Consider the following 24,160-nt stretch of genomic DNA (forward strand, 5'->3'; position numbering starts at 1 on the left):
CTTTTAAATGGATTTTATGGAAGATATTTCTTCAGTTTACACATACAATACTCTCACATTTGTACATGTTACAAGCGGTATGTAACATGGCTGCCACCGGCGCAGATTTTTCAAGTTGCAAACAAAAATTGACCAGTCCCGTACACTGACATTACCGATAATTTCAGTGAACTCTTTTCGTTTTTAAGAAAACATATCAGCCGAAAATGGATGGACAAAATTTTCCATACAGCAGCGGAATGACACCCCAACAGGTACCAAAAATTAGTATGAAATTATCCTAGAGTAATCGTTTTTCGCGCACCTAACGATTTGCGATCGATTTTCTAATGAAGAATAGGAGGCCTGAAATGTACTACATTTTAATTATCTTTGCCAATCATATTTTAGACCGTAGCAATGTTTACGTACCTAACAAATCTTGGGAAACCCCCTCTAGCTTGTCATAATGCTGTCTGTCCAATATGGCGGAGGTCCGAATTACGTCATCATTATTCGCGCACTGCATGGCAAGTGTAATATGTGGTCCAATTCCCACGGAAATGTCATGACATGTGCCGAAATTTTGCAGTAAATAAATCTTACGAATTTTCGTTGAAATGTCATCTTAAAAGATAAGTTTAATATGAAATAAGGCAAAGCCTCAAAGCGAGCTCAAAGAAATCGGATTTAGCTAAAAATATTATGCATCATTTATTTGTCATGAAGAAACTATTCACTAGTCAGAAGAATTCGGGAGAACCTATTCACTTGAAAAAGTCTACATTTAGTGTCACCATACCTGTAACAGTGAATATCATACGTTGCAAAATTTATGGGAAGCCGGTGTTACGGTGACGTCATTACCGCGTTCCTGTTTCTTTCTGCTTATTAATGACATTCTTTCCATTTTCTGGGCGATGCTTGATCTTTTAAATGAAAACAATATTTCTTCAAACAATTTGAAATCATTCTTTCATTATTGTTGAGTGATGAAATTCATGAATATTTTTTAGCAATTGAATGAAGTTCTGTATTCACTCCGGAAAGAAGTACTTCCTGTGAGCACCTATCCGCTAGGGTGCGCTTTTTAAAAACTTCCGACGAAACTTTTCAAATCCATCACTAAGTGTGCAAGTATACTTGCGTTAGGCACCAGTCAACACACATCACGGGTTAAGCTCGATTCTCGAGCACCCTTCGGGCCTGCTCTTCGAGCTTGCTAATATGAAATAAGGCAAAGCCTCAAAGCGAGCTCAAAAAAATCGGATTTAGCTAAAAATATTATGCATCATTTATTTGTCATAAAGAAACTATTCACTAGTCACAAGAATTCGGGAGAACCTATTCACTTGAAAAAGTCTACATTTAGTGTCATCATACCTGTAACAGTGAATATCATACGTTGCAAAAATTATGGGAAGCCGGTGTCACGGTGACGTCATTACCGCGTTCCCGTTTCTTTCTTCTTATTAATGATATTTTTTCCATTTTCTGGGCGATGCTTGATCTTTTAAATGAAAATAATATTTTTTTTCAAACAACTGGAAAGCATTCTTTCATTATTGTTGAGTGATGAATATTTTTTAGCAATTGAATGAAGTTCTGTATTCACTCCGGAAAGAAGCACTTCCTGTGAGCACCTATCCGTTAGGGTGCACTTTTTAAGAACTTCCGACGAAACTTTTCAAATCCATCACCAAGTGTAGAAGTATACTTGCGTTACCGTAAAGCTCGATTCTCGAGCAGGCCCTGTGGGCCTGCTCTTCGAGCTCGCTATAAATGCATACAATTAAGATTCAAACTGTCAACAAAATCAATGATAGATAAATGTTTAAACAAGAAACAAAATCTACACGTTTTGTCTTTGTTTATGCCATAACTACTCCTCTATGATGCTACAATATACACCATGGTATGGACAGTTAAAGTGTCCTTCCCACGCAGCCTGGCTATTACAACAATATTTCAAATGTGTTTAGTGTCTGCAATCGTCAAACATGCTCTGGCCCTGCTATGTAAAATAGTATTTGACTTGCTGTCTTTGATATAAGGACCACATTCCATATCTGCGCCGTACAATAGTTAGCATTCATTAATATGCAAATAACAGTCACATGATCCGGGCGTCCTTGGATGTCAGCTCAAGCAGAAACAGCTGTCAAAATTTTTCGTGGTCAATATTTTATTTTCTGGACAGATTTTCGAGAAGCTGTTTTGGAATTAGTAAAAATAGAGGTGAATCTATCCAATCATGCAAATGTTATGATAACCTATCGGAAAAGACTTGACTTTCCGCATTTTTTGTTTCGGGATTACGCTTCCGTGTTTACCTTTTGCAGAAACACCTCTTATGACGTCATACGTTTATGCGTACACAAATGGGATACCGGAACAAGTCATTGCGCGATTATTGATGTGCACGAAAAACGATTACTCCACGATATACATGTGTAAGCTATGAACAGGTCGGAGATTTCCCCTGGATTGAGAGACAGTCTCTAGATCTAAACACTGTCTCTCGTTTGAAAGACAAAATGTCTTTCGATCGAAAGACTGTATTTAGCTTAAGTGTTGAAAAAACATGAAATCATTATTAAAACAATCATTTCTTTACAGTCGTATTATTTAATCATTGAAACAACTTGTTATTTCAAGTAAACTTTACAAGAAACACATTGTCATAGAAGTTTGCTTAAGCATTATAATGCTTAAACAAAATTCCAAAAATAATTTTGATTTTGAAAATTTGATAAAAGAAAGATAATTTTCTATATTTGAAATAAATTTGTGCATTCTAAAAAGAGAGTTTTAATTACTCTTTCAATGATTTTCATTGCTTAAGCTAATTTGAGTCTTTCGAACGAAAGACATTTTGTCTTTCGAACGAAAGACATTTTGTCTTTCGAACGAGAGACAATGTTTAGATCGAGAGAATGTCTCTCAATCCAGGGGATTTCTCCGACCTGATGAATAGATAGGGCCCAAAATGTGCACTTCTGTGCAAACAGGTTCATTTGTAACATAATTATATCTAATAGAATAAAAAAAAGTTTATCTGACTGGTTACCAAAGGTTACCAAAGACCTAATTCAAAAACATTAAACTTGCACAGGGCGCCTTTAAATATTTGGACATTCAACATGTCCCTGTGTCAAGTTTAATTGAATGACAGCCTTTTGCACAGCAAAAATTTCAACCGTATTTTATTGAAGCGTAATGTGGGAAATTCTCAAAACACGTGATATATTGGTTTACCATAAAACTGCACCACCAATCACTTCCACCCGACGCATTACACATCTTCTACTCTTCTAGCGTAAGTTAATAAAATATTAAGAACAATGCAACACTATTAAATATATAGAATCAGTTATACAAGCTTAGATGAAAACAAATCCTTTTAACCTACGGCACTAGTAATAAATCTGCGGTCATTATTTTGACGGCGTCAATTTGACGCACATGTACCGTCAAATGCATATGGACTAGCCTTTGAAACTGTTTGATATGAACTTATAACTTGGGCCTAAATAAATAACTGTGTTTCTGGTGGCCCGACCGACCGTAAATTTTAACTGCCGACTGTACATTTTTTTTAGCTTAGATTGATTAATGCATGACCACGGCACGATAGCGCAATGTTTTGACTTTAAAATCAAACAAAACCACTGTGCTACAGTTTACTTGATAATCACGTCGTGCTTAAGTGCGTTTGCTTCTTTTAATTTTCTGACATGTGTCACTACTTCAGAGGTGTCAAATACTCAGCGGACTGATGGTTTATGATTGCATTAATTTTATTTCAAGCTTACAAAATATATTAATTATGCATCAAATGGTTGCAAACTCGAAAGCTGATGCACGTGACTTTTTACGCGAGAAATGAACTCTACAGAACACTTAGCGATTTACTTAAAACTTTGAACATAACTAGATTTACATCCAACCACGGCTGTATTTCGATTACATATCTAAGTAAATACAATGCTTTTCAGCCTAAAAACACTTGAAACTAAACAATTAAAAAATAATTTAAGGCAGACAACATTATGTGCAAGATGGTACCGGTTCTCTAGAAGACCGGTAGTATGTCATTTACTTGGCTTAAAATTTTAATTTTAGCGTCATGTTACACTTTTTACACTATATGAATGATGTTTATTCAACTGCTATAATAATATGTCACTTTCTGTCGTGTATTTCGTTTTACAAGTGTCATTTTACTCGGTTTGACACGTGTCAGTTCTGCGATTTGGACAGTCAATTTTTAGCTCACCTGTCACAAAGTGACAAGGTGAGCTTTTGTGATCGCGCAGCGTCCGTCGTCCGTCGTCCGTGCGTGCGTGCGTGCGTAAACTTTTGCTTGTGACCACTCTAGAGGTCACGTTTTTCATGGGATCTTTATGAAAATTGGTCAGAATGTTCCCCTTGATGATATCTAGGTCAAGTTCGAAACTGGGTCACGTGCAGTCAAAAACTAGGTCATTAGGTCTAAAAATAGAAAAACCTTGTGACCTCTCTAGAGGCCATATATTTCACAAGATCTTCACGAAAATTGGTCAGAATGTTCACCTTGATGATATCTAGGTCAAGTTCGAAACTGGGTCACGTGGGGTCAAAAACTAGGTCATTAGGTTTAAAAATAGAAAAACCTTGTGACCTCTCTAGAGGCCATATTTCTCAATGGATCTTCATGAAAATTAATCAGAATGTTCACCTTGATGATATCTAGGTCAAGTTCGAAACTGGGTCACATGGGGTTAAAAACTAGGTCAGTAGATCTAAAAATAGAAAAACCTTGTGACCTCTCTAGAGGCCATATTTTTCATGAGATCTTCATGAATATTGGTCAGAATGTTCACCTTGATGATATCTAGGTCAAGTTCGAAACTGGGTCATGTGGGGTCAAAAACTAGGTCAGTAGGTCTAAAAATAGAAAAACCTTGTGACCTCTCTAGAGGCCATATTTCTCAATGGATCTTCATGAAAATTGGTCAGAATGTTCACCTTGATGATATCTAGGTCAAGTTCGAAACTGGGTCACGTGGGGTTAAAAACTAGGTCAGTAGATCTAAAAATGGGAAAACCTTGTGACCTCTCTAGAGGCCATATTTTTCATGAGATCTTCATGAATATTGGTCAGAATGTTCACCTTGGTGATATCTAGGTCAAGTTCGAAACTGGGTCACGTGGGGTCAAAACAAGGCCAGTAGGTCTAAAAATAGAAAAACCTTGTGACCTCTCTAGAGGCCATATTTCTCAATGGATCTTCATGAAAATTGGTGAGAATGTTCAGCTTGATGATATCTAGGTCAGGTTCGAAATTGGGTCATGTGCGGTCAAAAACTAGATCAGTAGGTCGAAAAATAGAAAAACCTTGTGACCTCTCTAGAGGCCATATTTTTCACGGGATCTTCATGAAAATTGGTGAGAATGTTCACCTTGATGATATCTAGGTCAAGTTTATAAGTGGGTCACGTGCCTTCAAAAACTAGGTCATTAGGTCAAATAATAGAAAAACCTTGTGACCTCTCTAGAGGCCATATTTTTCAATGAATCTTCATGAAAATTGGTCAGAATTTTTTATCTTGATGATATCTAGGTCACATGTGCTCAAAAACTAGGTCACTATGTCAAATAATAGAAATAACGACGTCATACTCAGTTCAACACTGGGTCATATGGGGATAGGTGAGCGATTCAGGACCATCATGGTCCTCTTGTTACATTTCAGTATGCGATGTAATACCATTATCTGGCCCCCATTATAATTATATACAGTTTAAATGTTTCGAGTGTTTCCCAGTGTTTTATAAAATAATGTCTTCAAATATATTTACATAGGTAAATATTTCAATATTAAAATTACAGAAATTATCAGAAAATTGGGGTGCGAAAATATGTGACAAACAAAAAAAATCAAAGCTAGCATTTATTTTATAAAGTAATAATTTCTAACCTATATTTATGATAAAATTTATTTTTTACCAATGATATATGCTTGTTAATGGCAGTTTTTCATTGGCATTTCCTAAAATAAATCTACGGACCATGATTTCAAAATTCTCGTTCATCTGTCATGATCTGTCAAAAAGACGGTTATTTTCAGGTATGATTAAGTTATAGATCCACGTTATTGTTAAGTTTTTGCTACAAAATAAGACTTTGAAATTGTTTCCGTGATATCGCTTGTAAAAACATATGTAAATTAGATAACAGTTGAAACTCGTCTTCAAATACCTCGCGTGGATTTTTTAAAATTCTGGTGACAACGATGACACATGTCATCAGTTGTAAAGGCGGACCTAAATAATCGTAGTACCAGTAAAATAAACCACACGTTCTACACCCAAAGCTGATCATCAGTTTATCAAAGGTCGAGTTGCAAGTGTCAGTGTTGAATACACTATCAGACTAACTAGCTTGTTTATTAGGTTGCTTTTATGACATGTCATTTCGGCAATTATAGTTAGGGATGCCGAATACACAGCTCAAAGCCTGAAGGCATGTCACCCCGACTACAATAATACGCTGCATTTACTTGATAATAATGCTTCAAAAAGAAAAAAGGATACCGACCTACCGACCCGCTTTTTTTTTGGCCATGCCACCAGAAACGCAACAATTTTTTTTTCTGCCTTAATGAACCACTGATTAATGCTGGTAACACCAAATGATTATATATACACACTACATAGACAATACGTACTGTAACGAGCCACATTGTTTAAAAAATCCGACCGTGAGAATATTTTTCATCTAAATTTCATACTTTATAAGAAAGAAGATTTGACAGTTTCATGTTTTGTTGCAAAAGTGAATGGATGTAAATTTCACTTTCAAAGCATGGACAGATCTTCGGTGCTTTCAGTAAGACAGTATGTTCAATGGATGTGTAAAATAGGTTTTTTTGTCCGTTATTGGTATTTAGCTCTCGCTTTTTAGTCACATCCACCATGAACTTGTAAAATCTTCTGCAAGATATTTTGCGGAAAAGATCTACCGGGAAATTTAGAACTTCGATAAAATGTTGGACTATATGAAATGTCAAAATCGTAAAATATTGAAATCCGACGTTTATTTATAGAACTACCAAAGACCAAGAAGAAGTTACAAATGGACACTGGTCTGCGCATAGGTGCACATTTTGGGCCATATAATGGCTATGAAGCTGAAAGCTCTTGTTTTCAGTACCAGTATAGTCACAGCATGTTTCAAAACATGTATAGGCGCTGCTGAGAGAGTTAAAACTGGCTTTTGAAAGTGTTTGGAAATGGCAGAAAAATAAATTGTCAAAGATTACCAGGCAGGTCACATTGCCCAATCGGGTTTTAAGGCCCAGTTGAGCCTTTCCCAAACAAATAAAATGACCCAGTAAACACAGTCAGTAAGCATCACCAAAACCATGTTCCACAAGCGTTTTGACATTGTTAGTGCAGTAAACACCATCAAAACCATGTACGGTTTCAGGCACAATCCTGTTTTAGTCCACCCGCGAATTTCAATTTTTTCTAAAATGAAATGTAAATGTTTTTAGGTTTTTCTTCCCTATCTTGATCATCCAGATTAAAATACCCAATGAAAGCATTTATTTTTATCACATGCTTTTTGATTCAAGCATGCAATGTAAAAAAAAAAACATGGTACGAATGAATCTGACCAATAAATTTAATATTTATGTCACGGTATAGAACTTGAATATTAAAACAGGGAGAAAGTGTGTAGGCAGCCGGGTAGCTCGGTCGGTAGAGCATCGGAACGGTATTCCGAGGCCCCGGGTTCGAGTCCCGGTCTGGCTGCACATTTTTCTCACCCTGTGACATTTATCTTCAGCTTTAAATACAATACAATATCAGTGCTCATGCTGCCACCCGACATTCTCGCCAAAGGGCAATTATTTTACAAAAATGGAAAAAATCCAAAAATGTCGAGAGAAATTGGAGATTATTTTATACTGAAGCTGCAAAAAATATTGGAAAAAATTTGCTTTACCTAGGTGTAAAACACGTGTTTGTTTATCGACAAAGTAGTTAAATAAATGGAACCTTGTTGTTGTAAACAAACGTGTTTATCAGTCAGGCATAGTATCTTCAAAACTAGTCTCCAGTTTTTAGAAGAATTATGTTTTAAGTTTAGAGCTATACATGATTTTACTTGCTTTCTGCTATGCTTACACATAGCATATGCTAAATATGATGAGTATAAGGTTAGGGACTATACAATCATGTACATGGAGAAATTTACAACAAGATTAATATACTAAGTCTTGCAATTGAGTAACACATCAGCCATATCAATCAAAGCACCTGCCATATCAATCAACAACACCCACTTTTTTTCTCCGACAAATATATAAATGCAGCAAAAAGAATTTATAATGGGATATTATTATATTAATAAGCACTTTTTTTGTCCACAAATTTTGACTGCCATTTTGCAAACAAGAAGAATATGATATACAAATTACCCAGAAATATACTATAGGGAGGACTGTGTTTAGTGTTCTTTACAAGTACTTTGTTTAATGTCACAAAAAGTGCTGCAAGTACACACTTTCAGTGTTTATGCAAATTGTTTAGAATATCTGTCATGTAGAGTGGGTATTTATGTTGAACAGGGACTGCGTTTTAGGCGAAGTTGAGCGAAAACTTCGCTTTAAAATATTTCACTTCGCCCTTCCCGCCCAGAAAAGCGAAGTTCAAGTCGCCCTAAAATTGGATGAAAGGAAAACATAATCGGCAATAAAGTGCGCCGATATTATACATCTCGGTTATGTAAAGTCTGTAAACACAATACGCAATACACAGGATGTCACCGGGAGGCACGCGCGGCGAAACGTGTCCATGACAACAAAAGATGATCACTCGGTTTCAGATTGACGCCGCATGATAAGCTGCTAATTGTTTGCATTTAATGTGATTGCAGTAAACGATAATTAAAGAATGAAAGAGTAATAATTAAAGCTGACCGACATCGGAGATCAGAGAGCCCGAAAACTTCGTAAAACGGCGATAATTAACTTCCGAATTACAAACCTAATTACGTGTCAGTCGGCGCGTGGAGTGATTGACATCTGTCAGTAGCTAATTAACATACGACGCTCCGCCTACTGTCATACTTAGTTTTGGCAGCGAACAATTGAAATTCACCGAGATTTTGATTCACAATGCAGAACTTCGAACTCGAGACGCATTTCGCGGATCGAGCCGACGCACGGGACACTTTTTTGTGCGGGTCAACTACGAGTTTTTCTTGATTTTCGCAGGTCAAAACACGGAACCTCGGGTCAACCGAACGCCCTTAGTACTTGTCTTATCCAGTTATTCTTGTTTTCAGATAAAAATCGTTTCGAAATTTTTATTGCCATCACACATCACAGTGTAGACTACCCGTTACTCCCGACGTTTATTTTTCAATTGGGATCTGCTTACTATTCATTTTAATCTGCATTTCTCTTTCATTAAAAACATATATAAGTTAAATATATGGCCCTTGACAAACTTTTAAATTTGTTGTTTGATAAAAATAGCAGACAACTCTTTTAGTTAATTCTGAAATGTGTTAAAGGGAGGTAATACATTTAACCAATTTTTAGATTTTTTATGTCAAAATATGTAGTTTTAAAAAATATTGCCCCTGATTTTTAAGTATTTTATCTACTGATCAATACAAATAACATTTCATTGTAAGATTGAGAGTTTTTTAAACTCTGTAGTTTGTCAAATTGAAGGAACATAAAAAAAATTTAAACTCAAAATGCTCACATACCTGAAAAAGCTGCTCTAGGAAGGAAAAAATTTAATCCAAGAAATATTAAGTACTGATTACATGAGGAAAGATTTGTTGTGTCAAGTTGTTAAATATTTTGCAGTAAAACAGTACAAATATGTACTGTATTGTTGAAACATTGCACCATTTTTATTTAAGTCATAGCAAGATAATACTACAAATGGAACTGAATAAACATTATTATTGTTATTTAATGCATGTAAGCAATGTCCTGTCTCACGTTTGCCGAACTTCTCCCAAAATTTCAAAACTTCTCCCTGTTTCCCAAGGAGGGAGAAGTCACTTCTCCCTAAATTTCCAGGCTAAGGTAGTCCCTGTTGAAGTTCAAAGTACTTCATTTTCCCATCTTTATATGCTCATTTTACATCATTAATTTTGCATACATGAATGGGAAAACTGTTGTTCCTGGGTGTATCAGTTTGGAAATTTTTGTAGCGCAATATGTACCTTATAACAGCACTATTATATACTTGTATATCAGTAATAACATGCGTCCCTATTGATGGCATTGATCAATTCAATGATGTCAGCTCTTGACTGTCAGTGCTGGTAGTGACATCACATGCAACAGCAACAACAGAAGGTTGCTTAGTTAGAAAATATTCACTGGTTGAACAGTTTATTGGTTTAATTTGACATAAACACGTATACATTAACTATAGAGGGAAAACATGACTAGTGGTTTTCTGGTATTTCAATCTTTGGCATGTGTTAAGTTACTGTGTCTTCTAACTAAATGTATGTTTAACAGGTGAGTCCTTTTACATAGTTCTTTACAAAACTGTTCTTCTCATTCAGAGTCCAATGGTGTCACCTGGCACACTACAGTCATTTGGTTTAGGACCAACACCGACTCCTGTGATGCCGCCTTCCAATGCCAGTTTATACCCACCTGCAACACCTGGAGGACCTATGACACCAATATCCCCAGCGCCTGCATCAGAGGGATCAGGAATCATTCCTACTTTACAGTATGTAGTCTTTTAAGTTCAAATATCTGAATGACATAAATTTGAAATCTGTAGTAAGCCTTTATTTCTTAGATAGTTACCGGTAGTTATCAAACTTTGGACTTTTGATGGCTAGCATCCATTATTTAGCAAGTCTTTGTTTTTTTTATGTTTATATTGAAGTTTTTGTACTTAGGAATGTTTGGGCATAATTATGCTAGATTCTGGTATGAAGCGATAAACATTCATCAGGTGTTGAGCAGTTTAAAATTACAAAGAAGATGAAAATGTTAAAACATAATTGCTTAGAATAAATAAATGTACACATACATGAGAGAGGATATTCCTGTCAGAGACTTCTTCAGTGGAAAAATTTGTCTATAGATTAACTGGTTATCAAAGTAATACTAGTCCCCATAAGATGTTAAATTTTGCCATTTGTAAATCTACTGGCTGTAAGGTCATAAAGTAAAAAACACAGTGATTTTGAAGGATTTTAACAATAGAAGATCCAGGTGCAATAAAAATATTAGGTCCTGTGAAGCATATTTAGTCATGTGAAGCCTATTCGGTCCTGTGAGGCATATTGAGTCTTGTGAATCCTGTTATATACTGTGAAGCCTATTTTGTCACATGAAAGTCTGTTAGGTCCTGTGGAGCCAATTATGTCATGTTAGGCCTATCAGGTCCATAAAAATATGAAACCTATTTGGTCAGGAGGGTATTAAGTCCTGTGAAGCCTGTGTGAATATATTATTATGCCCCCCTTCAAAGAAGGCGGCGTATATTGTTTTGCTGATGTCGGTCCGTAGACCAATCTGTTTCCGAATGATAACTCAAGAACGCTTGGGACTAGGATCATAGGTAGATTGATAGGGAGGTTGGTCATGACCAGCAGATGACCCCTATTGATTTTGAGATCAGTAGGTCAAAGGTCAAGGTCACAGTGACCAGGAACAGTTAAACGATTTCCGAACGCTTGGGCCTAGGATCATGAAACTTAATAGGGAGGTTGATCATGACCAGCAGATGACCCTATTGATTTTGAGGTCAGTATGTCAAAGGTCAAGATCACATTGACCCAGAACAGTAGAACTTTTTTTTGCCATATAACTAGAGAATGCTTTGGTCTAAGATCACATTTGATACAGAGGTCACTTACGACTGGTAAATGACCCATAACTATGGATTTGAGGTCAGGTAACGTCAAACGCCCAGTGCACAGTGACCAAATAATTTCTGTTCCTTGTGCAGTTACTGAATGCATCAAGGGGGGCATTTCATGTTCTATGAGCTCTTGTTCAAAATTGTTGCCACAAACCCAGTGAGATTCTCTTTTTATGCCTCCGAAGGGAGGCATATAGTTTTTGAACCGTCTGTCTGTCAGTCTGTTCGCAATTTTCGTGTCCGGTCCATATCTTTGTCATCCATGGATGGATTTTCAAATAACTTGGCATGAATGTGAACCACAGTAAGATGACATGTCCCACGCAAGACCCAGGTCCGTAGCTCAAAGGTCAAGGTCACACTTAGATGTTAAAGGTCATTTTTCATGATAGTGCATTCGTGTCCGGTCCATATCTTTGTCATCCAATTCATGTCCGGTCCATATCTTTGTCATCCATGGATGGATTTTCAAATAACTTGGCATGAATGTGTACCACAGTAAGATGACATGTCGCGCGCAAGACCCAGGTCCGTAGCTCAAAGGTCAAGGTCACACTTAGACGTTAAAGGTCATTTTTTATGATAGTGCATTCGTGTCCGGTCCATATCTTTGTCATCCATGGATGGATTTTCAAATAACTTGGCATGAATGTGTAGCACAGTAAGACGACGTGTCGCACGCAAGACCCAGGTCCGTAGCTCAAAGGTCAAGGTCACACTTAGACGTTAAAGGTCATATTTCATGATAGTGCATTGAATGGCGTGTCCGGTCCATATCTTTTGTCATTCATGCATGGATTTTAAAATTATTGGGCATGAATGTGTACCACAGTAAGACGACATGTCGCGCGCAAGACCCAGGTCCGTAGGTCAAAGGTCCTAAACTCTAACATCGGCCATAACTATTCATTCAAAGTGCCATCGGGGGCATGTGTCATCCTATGGAGACAGCTCTTGTTATGTATAACTTACATGTTTTGTATTCTTTAATTTAAGGAATATTGTTTGTACAGTGAATCTTGGTTGTAAGTTAGATCTGAAGAAGATAGCTCTTCATGCAAGGAATGCCGAGTACAATCCTAAACGTTTTGCTGCTGTGATCATGAGAATCCGAGAACCAAGAACAACAGCACTGATCTTCAGTTCCGGCAAGATGGTGTGTACAGGTGCTAAAAGGTATGGACATTGAAATGTTAATATACTTGTCAATATCTAAGATGTTTTTAAAGTAATAGCCAGGTAATTTTAAGATATTCACATTTAATAATTTTTAAAAAATGCATTTAATTGGTTACTAGAATTTAAAAAAAAAAAACAGACTAGTATGCTTAACCTGCATTTTTTTTTTTCAAAATGTGTATACAGTGAAGTAAAAGTTTTGTGGGCATGAAATTTCATGCTTTTGGCATTAACAACTTTCAAGGTGATCTAAATTTTAAGATTTCAACTTTTGAAGATAAAACAAATACTGTAGAAATTTTATTTGTTTGTTTGGGTTTTAGTTTCTTTTTTGACGTAGCCACAAAATCCATGAAAATGAAAATGAATGATTTCACAGTACTAGTATCTAATTTTTATGCCCCCCTTTGAAGAAGGAGGGGTATATTGTTTTGCAGATGTCGGTCGTAGATTGGTCGGTCGGAATGTAAATCAATCCGTTTCCGGATGATAACTCAAGAACTCTTGGGCCTAGGATCATGAAAGTTGATAGGGAGGTTGGTCATCACCAGCAGATGACCCTTATTGATTTTGAGGTCTGTATGTCAAAGGTCAAGGTCACAGTGACCCTGAATAGTAAAACGGTTTCCGGATGATAACTCAGGAACCCTTGGGCCTAGGATCATGAAAGTTGATAGGGAGGTTGATCATGACCAGCAGATGACCCCTATTGATTTTGCGGTCTGTATGTTAAAGGTCAAGGTCACAGTGACCCTGAACAGTTAAACGGTTTCCGGATGATAACTCAAGAACGCTTAGGCCTATGGTCACAAAAGTTGATAGGGAGATTGGTCATGACCAGCAGATGACCCCTATTGATTTTGAGGTCAGTATGTCAAAGGTCAAGGTCACAGTGACCAGGAACAGTAAAATGGTTTCTGGGCAATAACTCAAGAACGCTTGGGCCTAGTGTCAGGAAAATTGATAGTTAGGTTGGCCATGACCAGCAGATGACCCCTATTGATTTTGAGATCATTAGGTCAAAGGTCAAGGTCACATTGGCCAGGAACAATTGAAGGGTTTCTGATCTTCTTGTCCAAAACCATAGGGCCTAGGGCTTTGATATTTGGTATGAAGCACAATCTAGTGGTCCTCTAGCAAGATTGTTCAGATTATTTCCCTGGGGTCAAATATGGCCTCACCCCGGGGGTCACATGGACTTATATAGGAAAAACTTTGAAAAACCTCTTGTCCAAAACCACAGGGCCTAGGGCTTTGATATTTTGTATATGAAATCATCTAGTGGTCCTCTACTAAGATTGTTCAAATTATTCCCCTAGGGTCAAATGTGGCTCCACCCTGGGTGTCACATGGTTTACATAGAAATATATAGAAAGAAACTTTGAAAATCTTCTTGTCGAAACCACAAGGACTATGGCTTTGATATTTTGTAATGTAGCATCATCTAGTGGTTTTCTACCAAGTTAGTTCAAATTATCCCTCTAGGGTCAAATATGGCCCCGCCCCAGGGGTCACATGGTTCATATAGACTTATATAGGGAAAAACTTCATGTCCATAACTTACCTCATTCCAATTTGGACCACATGTATAGTTTTGAGTGGCAAGATGAACCTTGACATGAGTTGACCTTGATCTTGACCTAGTGACCTACTTTCACATTTCTGTAGCTACAGCCTTCAAATTTAGACCACATGCATAAGTTTATGTACCGAAAAAAACTTTGACCTTGTTATTGACCTAGTGACCTACTTTCACATTTTTGAAGGTACATGCTTCAAATTTGAACCACATGCATAGTTTGTGTACTGAAATGAACTTTGATCTTGAGATTGACCTAGTGACCTACTTTCACATTTCTGAAGGTACAAGCTTCAAATTTGGACCACTTGCATAGTTTTGTGTTCCGAAATAAAATTTGACCTTGATTTTGACTTAGTGACCTACTTTCACATTTCTCAAGCTACAGCCTTCAAATTTGAACCACATGCATAGTTTTGTGTACCGAAATGAACTTTGATCTTGAGATTGACCTAGTGACCTACTTTCACATTTCTGAAGCTACAGGCTCCAAATTTGGACTGCATGCATATTTATTTTTGTGTTCTGAATTGAAATTTGACATTGATTTTTACCTATTACCTACTTTCACATTTCTCAAGCTACAGCCTCCAAATTTGAAGCACATGCATAGTTCTGTCTACCGAAATGAACTTTGACCTTGAAATTGATCTAGTGACCTACTTTCACATTTCTCCTTGAGCTTAAGTCTTGAAATTTGGAACATTCAAAAATGGCTCAGTGGATGGCGCCAAGATCTCTCTGTAATCTCTTGTTAGGTTAATAGGTTAAAGGTCAAGGTCAGATTAAACCAGAATGGTAGAACTTTTGTTTACAGTGAGCATATAATTTCTGTTCCTTGTGCAATTACTGAATGCATCAAGGGGGGCATTTCGTGTTCGACGAGCTCTTGTTTTTTTTTGTTTTTTTTTTTGTTTGTTTTTTTGAGGCAGCCAGCAATAATGCAGGGCTCTCGTTTGCTTTTGGGACTGGGGCCAGGGTCCATGCAAGGGGGGAATTCCGCATGATTTTTCAAAAAAATTCTTTTGAGGGGGAATTTCAAATGCGAAAAGAAATGCAAATAAATATAAACATTCTTTTCAACTTTACTGACCCAAACCTGAATTCTGTTAATTATAAAGTCTGCTGTATGAACTCTTCCAACTATAAACAACCTTATTCAGGCATCACACTTTATATTTTTTCTCTAAGCCAATGAAATTTCAGAAAAAAAGAAAATTTTAAGGCCAACAGGTCAACTGCAAAGCACTTAGCACTGATGTTCTTGGACTAGAGGGAGGAATCTTTCTTGAATTAGGGGGAAAAAAACATACTTTTTTGAGGGGGAATGGGGCCCATATTCGGTCCCAAAATTTGTCAAACGAGAGCCCTGTAATGGCTCTGTTAAATAAAATTTGTACATCTTGTTAGAATGTCTGCTTATCATATGATTTGAAGTTAATAATTTTGTCTTATTGTTGGATATAGTAGTGCTTCACACAAGACATTAACTTCTACTTTAAAATAAGCCATAAAATGATACTTTGAAACCTTTTTTTCTCATGAAAATGAATATTTGCAGTTTAGGGTTAGAAAGAAGGAAGAAGAAAAGGTCACAGCAAAGAAGATTTTATAATTGTAGTCATTATTTAAGCTGATGGTCAATTGTACCAGTTTGGCTGTTTTTCCTGTTTCACCATTTTCACATGTGGCAAGCATTTTAAAAAATACTGTCGGTGTGAGCTAATGCTTAAGGTGTAGGTTGAATATTTGCGAGTTTTCATTTTGCTTTTTGGCACAGTCTTATTTTGAATATTTTGCAATCTGTACATATTTGATGATGTATTTTCAGTGAAGACCAAGCCAAACTTGCTGCAAGAAAATATGCAAGAATTGTACAGAAACTTGGATTTACGGTAAATAAAGTTTAATTCTAAGTGAAATATAAATCGACTCACTGTTAACTCCCTGAGGCCGATATCATAATATACATGCTGCGGCGAGATAAGAATTACCACCTGACGTCGAAGAACATTCTCTGATCTTATCATAATCACATTCGCATGCAGTCAATTGAAATCATGCATGGAAATATTATTAACATGGGTGTAAATCAAACTATACTTATAAAATCTTTAAAGTTTTAACAAATATTTATATATATCCACTTTCGTCCATAACTTATATCCAAATAGAATAATAATTTCACTTCGAAACATTCACCATTTTTACACACCTATTGCGTTTTAATAAATATTTGAATATTTCCGATTTTATTACTTTTTTTTCAAATGTAAACACATTAAATTCCAATAGATATAAATACATTATTCACTCAGAGTATTTACATTAACATTGCTCAAAATTAACACCCATTTTTGAGTGAGTATCGATGGTTTGTTTTGATGTATAATTAATTTCTAAACATGTACATAAATGTTGTGTGACACACACTGAGACAGTTAAGTTGTAATATTTACAACCATCTTTGAAGAATTATTAAATTTACAAAAAGCGTTTATTTACACACATTGTTGTGTATAAAACATGTTTTGTTGTGTTCTTTTATCCATTTTAATTTAATGCGATATAAGTGTACAAATATTTCAGCTTTCTAAAACTAATGTTTTTCAAGCATTCATTTCTTTGATAATGAAATTTCATCGTCAGAATCATCATTTGACGGAACTGATACGTCAAAATCAGCATGATAAACATTTTCTTCAATGTAAGAAAAATCTCGGCTAATAATTTTAATACATTATTTTGAAATACAGTATGAACGAAACACAGCGGAGTTCGTCTTTTTATTTCCTTTACTGCATATTTACAAATATTTATTTTAACAAGGAAACTAATTATTAGCATAATTTATAATTATAACATCTAAGAAATAATAGCCGGTATGCAAAATAATTTTGCTTTTATCAGGATTATCAAAAATTAACAAGTATGTGACGCAATCAGCATGATCTCGGTGCTGCGACTATACTCGTCAATCGCCGTCCTGGGGAGTCCTGATAACGCGCCTATAGTCGAATATCGACGCTACAGGGGTAGAAAATATAGCGCCTTTAGTCGCATTTCGGCCCCAAGGAGTTAATATAATAAATAATGAAACTGGGCCCAGTTGTTCAAAACTTCAGCAGATGATTCAGCTAACTTGGGTTATATTTTGACATTTTAGAAGACTTAGAAAAACAAATGTATGAGTTCAGAATTAAAAGTACTAAAAGTTTTTACAGTATAATCAAAACATCATACTGCTATACATTACTGCTAAGACTAATCAGAGCCACGCCATGAGAAAACCAACATAGTGGGTTTGCGACCAGCATGGATCCAGACCAGCCTGCGCAACCACGCAGTCTGGTCAGGATCCATGCTGTTCGCTTTCAGATCCTATTGCAATTAGAGAAACTGTTAGCAAACAGCATGGATCCTGACCAGACTGCGCAGATGTGCAGTCTGGTCTGGATCCATGCTGGTCGCAAAACCACTATGTTGGTTTTCTCATGGCACGGCTCAATTATTTTGAATCAAAATTCAACTCTCAGTTAGTTGAACAGCTGGTTATGATTTCGAACGACTAGGCCCTGATGTTTAAAATAATCAAAGTATGGAATTTATATATAAAATACCGTATTAACCTCTATAGAACAATTTATGACCAAACACAGCTGACTTCAAGTTACTGGGTAGTTTTTGTTTTTAAAAAAATATAATTTTCCAGAATAAAAGTACAGATAATTTCCATTTTGTAAAATCTATTAAGCATAGAACATAAGCAAACAAGATAATAGTAGATTCGGTTTGATTTAGTCTGTCCTTGAGTAATGAAATGAAATGTACAATTCCCCTTATGCCTCTTAACACCAGCTTGAGGAGAATACTACTGTACAGATTGAATCGACTGTGATCCCAAAGCACCAGAAAACATAACAACACTGTACAGTTTGCAGTTAAGCTGTGACGTATATATCACTTCACTTATACTATTTTTTGGACATGTTTACCATGTGATTTCTTACCTATTGTGTAGTCTTCAAAGGTTATTTGTTATTTTACAGGCCAAGTTCAAAGATTTCAAGATACAGAATATGGTTGGAAGCTGTGATGTGAAGTTTCCTATCCGATTAGAAGGTCTTGTCCTTACACACGGCAAATTCTCAAGGTTCTGTACTGCTTTCCTATGTGTTTAGAAGGCTTGGCCTAACTCTTTTCAAATTCTCTAAGTTTCCATACTATTTTCTAATCTATTAGATAGCATAATGCTATAAACCATTAAGAATTTGTCAAGGTTCTTTTAGTACTTTTCCTGTTACTATTAAAAGGTTGTGTACCATCACAATTCCTCTTAACTCTTCGCCGCCTGGATCTATAAAGGCCCATTCGTCCGCTACCAGGGAAATTTTAAGGCTTTGTGCATTTTGACCAGAGTATATAAAATTGAAACTAGCCCAGTGCAGTTCAGCAATGTTCATAACTTCTTACTATTGACTTTTAGGACTTGATACCTTATCACAGAATAAAGTACTAAAAGTTTTCGTATATCACATATATGCTTAATTAATGCAAAGACTATGGCCATGAGAAAACCAACATAGTGGGTTTGCGACCAGCATGGATCCAGACCAGCCTGCGCAACCACGCAGTCTGGTCAGGCTCCATGCTGTTCGCTTTTCAACCTATTGCATTGAGAAACTGTTAGCGAACAGCATGGATCCTGACCAGACTGCGCAGATGGCAGTCTGGTCTGGATCCATGCTGGTCGCAAAACCCACTATGTTGGTTTTCCCATGGCATGGCTCAATTATTTTGAATCAAAATCTACTCTCTTAGTGAAACAGCTTTATATTAACACTGTTCTGTGTAAATAATAATTGATTATTTCCTATTCACCTCTATAGAATCATTATGAATCAGTGACTTGAAAGGATTTTATTTTAAAAAATGTTTTAGAATAAATGCAGATAATGCATTCTGTTAATCTTGGCATGAATAAGGTTTGTTTTTAATACTTCTTGATAAAAATGAATTACAATTCCCTATGCTTACAAGTGGGAGACTTGTCAGATTATCGCTGTGATCTCTAAAAGCACCAGAAAACATAAAGCACTAATTTGCAAGTAAACTGTATATTATACTTATTAATATTTTTAGGCATTCATTATAGCCTGTTAAGGAAATTCAGCAAGTCAATTTCAAGATACAGAATTAGATGAAGCTTGAATGAATTTCAACGATAAATTGTCTTAACAGCAAGTAAGTTAGTTTCTTTCTCTTGTGTCTTGTGAACTTGCTAATCATTTAATTTTAAGTTATACCCTATTTTCCTATTGATATAAAGGCTTTGGAACCCGAATTGTCATTTTTAGTATTTTGTCTCATAAAAGTGCTGTACAGGATTGCTTAAGTTTGTACTAATAGAACATTGTTATACGTGGCAAATTATTCCAGTCTGTTATTTTTGAATATGAAGGCAGACTACCTGAGGTTTCTGGTTCAACACTTATACTGATTACTGTTTAACCACATTAAGTTCGAAGAGTCCTTAAGAATACTAAGAATCAACAAGACCAAATCATAGAAAGAAACAAGTGTTCGACGCATGATAGACGGCCATGAAACATGTAGTATTACGCTTTAAAACTATGGTTGAGAAACTATAGAACAGCATGATTGACCACGCGGAACAGGCTGCTAAATGGGTGCATACCCACTTCGGCGTTTCAGAGGGCCTTATTATAAAACTCACCGAAATTTTCAAAGTACGTTAATTATGTTTGAGTTTCTATGCATTTGCTTAGCTGAAGTGGTTGAAATTTCGTTAACAATGTTTGGCTACAGCAGTTTCAGCATTTGTTATCTATTATTTATTTAAAATGCTTCATTTATAAAAGGCGACGAACTGTTTCCGATTTATTATAGAAGTAAACAAATGCACTTATTTAAAGAAAAACTGTTTTTGATTATTTTAAAGCAATCTTTGAAAAGGTTTGACTCCCTTTGAAAGAGAATGATTATAAAGAATAAATGATACAAATTGTGGAAAATAATTCTTCTCTACCTTGTTTGTATAATTATGTTTACACTAGAGCCAGTATTGCCAAATTGCATCAAAAAAACCATGTTGTAATTTTGAAAATTGTGAAGTATTTAAGGGCGTTTAAAATGAATTTTTTTTGCGAAATAATCCACCTATTAATGGAGGAGCAACCTTTGGATTCTATGTTTATATCATATACTGTCACTAATGATTAGTCGTTTAAGATGAATATACATTGTTATTATAGCTGTTTCAATTTCAATCAAACAACTCTTTCATTCTATATTACGTTTTTTGATTTTTTCTCAGCCCATCGAAACTAAGCTATTACGATGGAATCAGGGAGTATCCTACTAGCTGGATATGCATGAGTTCACCAAATTTAAGTTTGGTACAATCTATTTTCAAAGCCCATTATATTCTCACATGTTTTGCAGCTTGTTTACCTCGACCATCGTAAAAAGGGGAGGCAACTACAAGCTTTCGACTGAATGAGCGTCGACAGAAAATGTTAAAGTTTGCGTACCACCCCAAATATTTTCAAAGTCCATTGAGATATTGCTTTCATATTTTGCATACTTGTTTACCATCATGACCCCAGTCTGTAAAAAGGAGGAGGCAACTATCAAGCATTTTGACTGAATTATGGCCCCTTTTTCGACATAGAATATGCTTATTGTAATGTTAAAGTTTTACTCATAGCTTATATTATACTATCAAGCACTGAGAATAGTCGAGCACGCTTTCCACTGACAGCTCTTGTTTTTAACTACCAGAATAGTTAACCAAAAGATGTTGAAATTATTCATTGTTTAATAAATTTATATTTATGCTAAAATGACGGCAACCAGGATAGGAAAATTAAATTTTAAAAATATCTAACATGTACTAAGAACTGTGTGAACATAAATATGTTTAAATGATTAGTTGTTAACATTTCAACCAAATACATCAGTTGACCAAAATCTTATTAACCACCTTTTTAAGCACTTTGCCAATATCCACTAAACTTTTCAGGAATACTCCTTAGTTGGTCCTCTCTGAAAATTGTTCATAGAAGTCCATCAATGTAAAATTCATACACCTCCGCACTCCACCAAAAAAAATAATCTTAATTATTGTCATATATCTCTAATGATTTCTTTGTAACTTTCATACATCCACCTCCCTCACCCACTCCACCCACATTCCACCTACACACACACAAAAAAGAAATTACATTCCTGACAATTACTTATATCATACAATAATTATAACTTGGTTAACATGTTCGAATAGTCAGTCACAATGTCCTTCCGACAGCTCTTTAGTAGTGCACATTAAATACTATGCTTACCTACACATTTATTAAGTATGTACTATTTTGAACAAAACACATAGGACATATTTACACAAAAATGTTTATTTACGTTGATGAAAATCAACCAACATGATAAAATTTAATATACAATAAAAGCATCCTTCAGATAGAAGAGAAGTTTGTTTATTGTAGAGCAATTTGGTTTTCACAATCTGATTTCTGTTTACAGGTGCCAAAGTGAGGGAAGAAATCTATGAAGCATTTGAGAACATTTATCCTATATTGAAAGGATTTAAGAAACAATAGCACTGGCTTTATATGTGTGTACATGTGTAAGTACGTGTAAATAGTGCAGTAAATATCGTGGAAATATGTGGAGTGGAATACGTGGAGAGAATGTAAAGTCCCACCAAGTGATTGAATCCGACCACACAGAAAGTGTGTAGTTTCCTCATCTTGTTCATTTCTTTGTATGATTCACAAATGTTTTCTTGTGTTCAGACTGCTTGTAAATAGGGATGTTTGATGTTTTTTCATCACCATGACAGTAATCAGCAATTCATAAAACCATATACAGTGTTACCATAATTTATGTGCAAATGTTTATGAGAATATACGCAGTTAGTGGTGTGTAGTATAAACTGAATAGATGACACAAACACAAGAAGTATTTCATTTCTTCAGATTCTAGTACAAAAAAAATGTATATTTCAGTTGTATATTGAACATATTCATTTCAGTAAGGGAGATAAAGTAGTATAAATAATATGCTGAACTCTTAATTTTCTTTTTATTCATAATATGTGAATTCCTTTTTCATTACATTTGTGTCAGTAATGAATAGTTGTGATATATTTCAGATGAAGTAACTGCTGTCCATTATCAATACATTCATTGAAAATTTTCTCTTGTCTGCGGTGTTTAGCAATTACTTTTTGTACTATTTTGTCATATAAGTTGTGAAGGGAAGAAATCACTTTTCAAGCCAATACTTTTTTTAATTTGTTCTTGTGACTAAATTAAATAGTATATTTGATTGAACTTCAGAGACAATGATATTGAATTAATTATTTTGACAGTATACTTATAACAGTACTGCATAATGCATGAACTGGTGTAAATTTTAATCATTCTTTTACAAGGGTACATATTATAGTGCTTTATTCTGTTTAACACAGAAACTTAATACATACAAGTGACCAAGTGATTTTACATTTATTCTGTTTCATATTTTTTTTTATACCCCCACAAAAAGTTTTTGGTGGGGGGCGGGTATATAGGAGTGAGCTTGGCAGTCGGTCAGTCTGTTGGTTTTCATGGTTTCCGGATGATAATTCATGAAAAGCTTGACCGATTTAAATAATTTTTGGTACACGGGTGTAACATCAGAAAATACAGGTCAAGTACAACTTTGGGGTCAGTAGGTCAAAGGTCAAGGTCAAAGTGACCCTGAACAGTTAAAAGGTTTCCAGATGATAACTTGAGAATGCTTGGGCCTAGGATCATAAATTTTGGTACACAGGTGTAACATTATGAAATGCAGGTCAAGTTCGACTTTGAGGTCAGTAGGTCAAATTTCAAGGTCACAGTGACTTGGAACAGTTAAATGGTTTCCGGATGATAACTTGAGAACGCTTTGGTCTAGGATCATGAATTTTGGTACACAGGTGTAACATGATAAAATACAGGTCAAGTTTGACCTTGGGGTCAGTAGGTCAAAGGTCAAGGTCACATTGACTCGGAACAGTTAAACGGTTTCCGATGATAACGTGAGAATGCTTGGGCCTATGATCATAAATTTTGGTACACAGGTGTAACATCATAAAATACAGGTCAGTTTCGACTTTGAGGATAGTAGGTCAAAGGTCAAGGTCACAGTGACTCGGAACAGTTAAACGGTTTCCAGATGGTAACTTGAGAATGCTTGGGCCTATGATCATAAATTTTGGTACACAGGTGTAACATCATAAAATACAGGTCAGGTTCGACTTTGAGGTTAGTGGGTCAAAGGTCAAGGTCAAAATAACACGAAACAGTTAAACGGTTTTCGGATGATAACTTGAGAACGCTTGGGCCTAGGATCTTGAAAATTGATAGGGAGGTTGGTTATGACCAGCAGATGACCACTAATGATTTTGGGGTCAGTACGTCACAGGTCAAGGTCACAGTGACCCGGAACATTTAAA

The 24,160-nt window shown here is 35.7% G+C and overlaps 1 protein-coding gene across 1 annotated transcript; it reads left to right on the forward strand.

Annotated features, from left to right (window-relative positions):
• Positions 1-65: 65 nt before the first annotated feature.
• LOC123523982 (TATA-box-binding protein-like) lies at positions 66-18,847 on the forward strand. Its single transcript, XM_053542503.1, has 5 exons — positions 66-254; positions 10,570-10,742; positions 12,885-13,064; positions 16,478-16,541; positions 18,696-18,847. Exons 1-5 carry the CDS (start codon positions 207-209, stop codon positions 18,825-18,827), a joined length of 597 nt encoding a protein of 198 aa, XP_053398478.1. The 5' UTR covers positions 66-206; the 3' UTR covers positions 18,828-18,847.
• The last annotated feature ends 5,313 nt before the right edge of the window (positions 18,848-24,160 follow it).

This window comes from Mercenaria mercenaria, chromosome 1 (genome assembly GCF_021730395.1).
Source record: "Mercenaria mercenaria strain notata chromosome 1, MADL_Memer_1, whole genome shotgun sequence".
Lineage (NCBI taxonomy): Eukaryota > Metazoa > Mollusca > Bivalvia > Venerida > Veneridae > Mercenaria > Mercenaria mercenaria.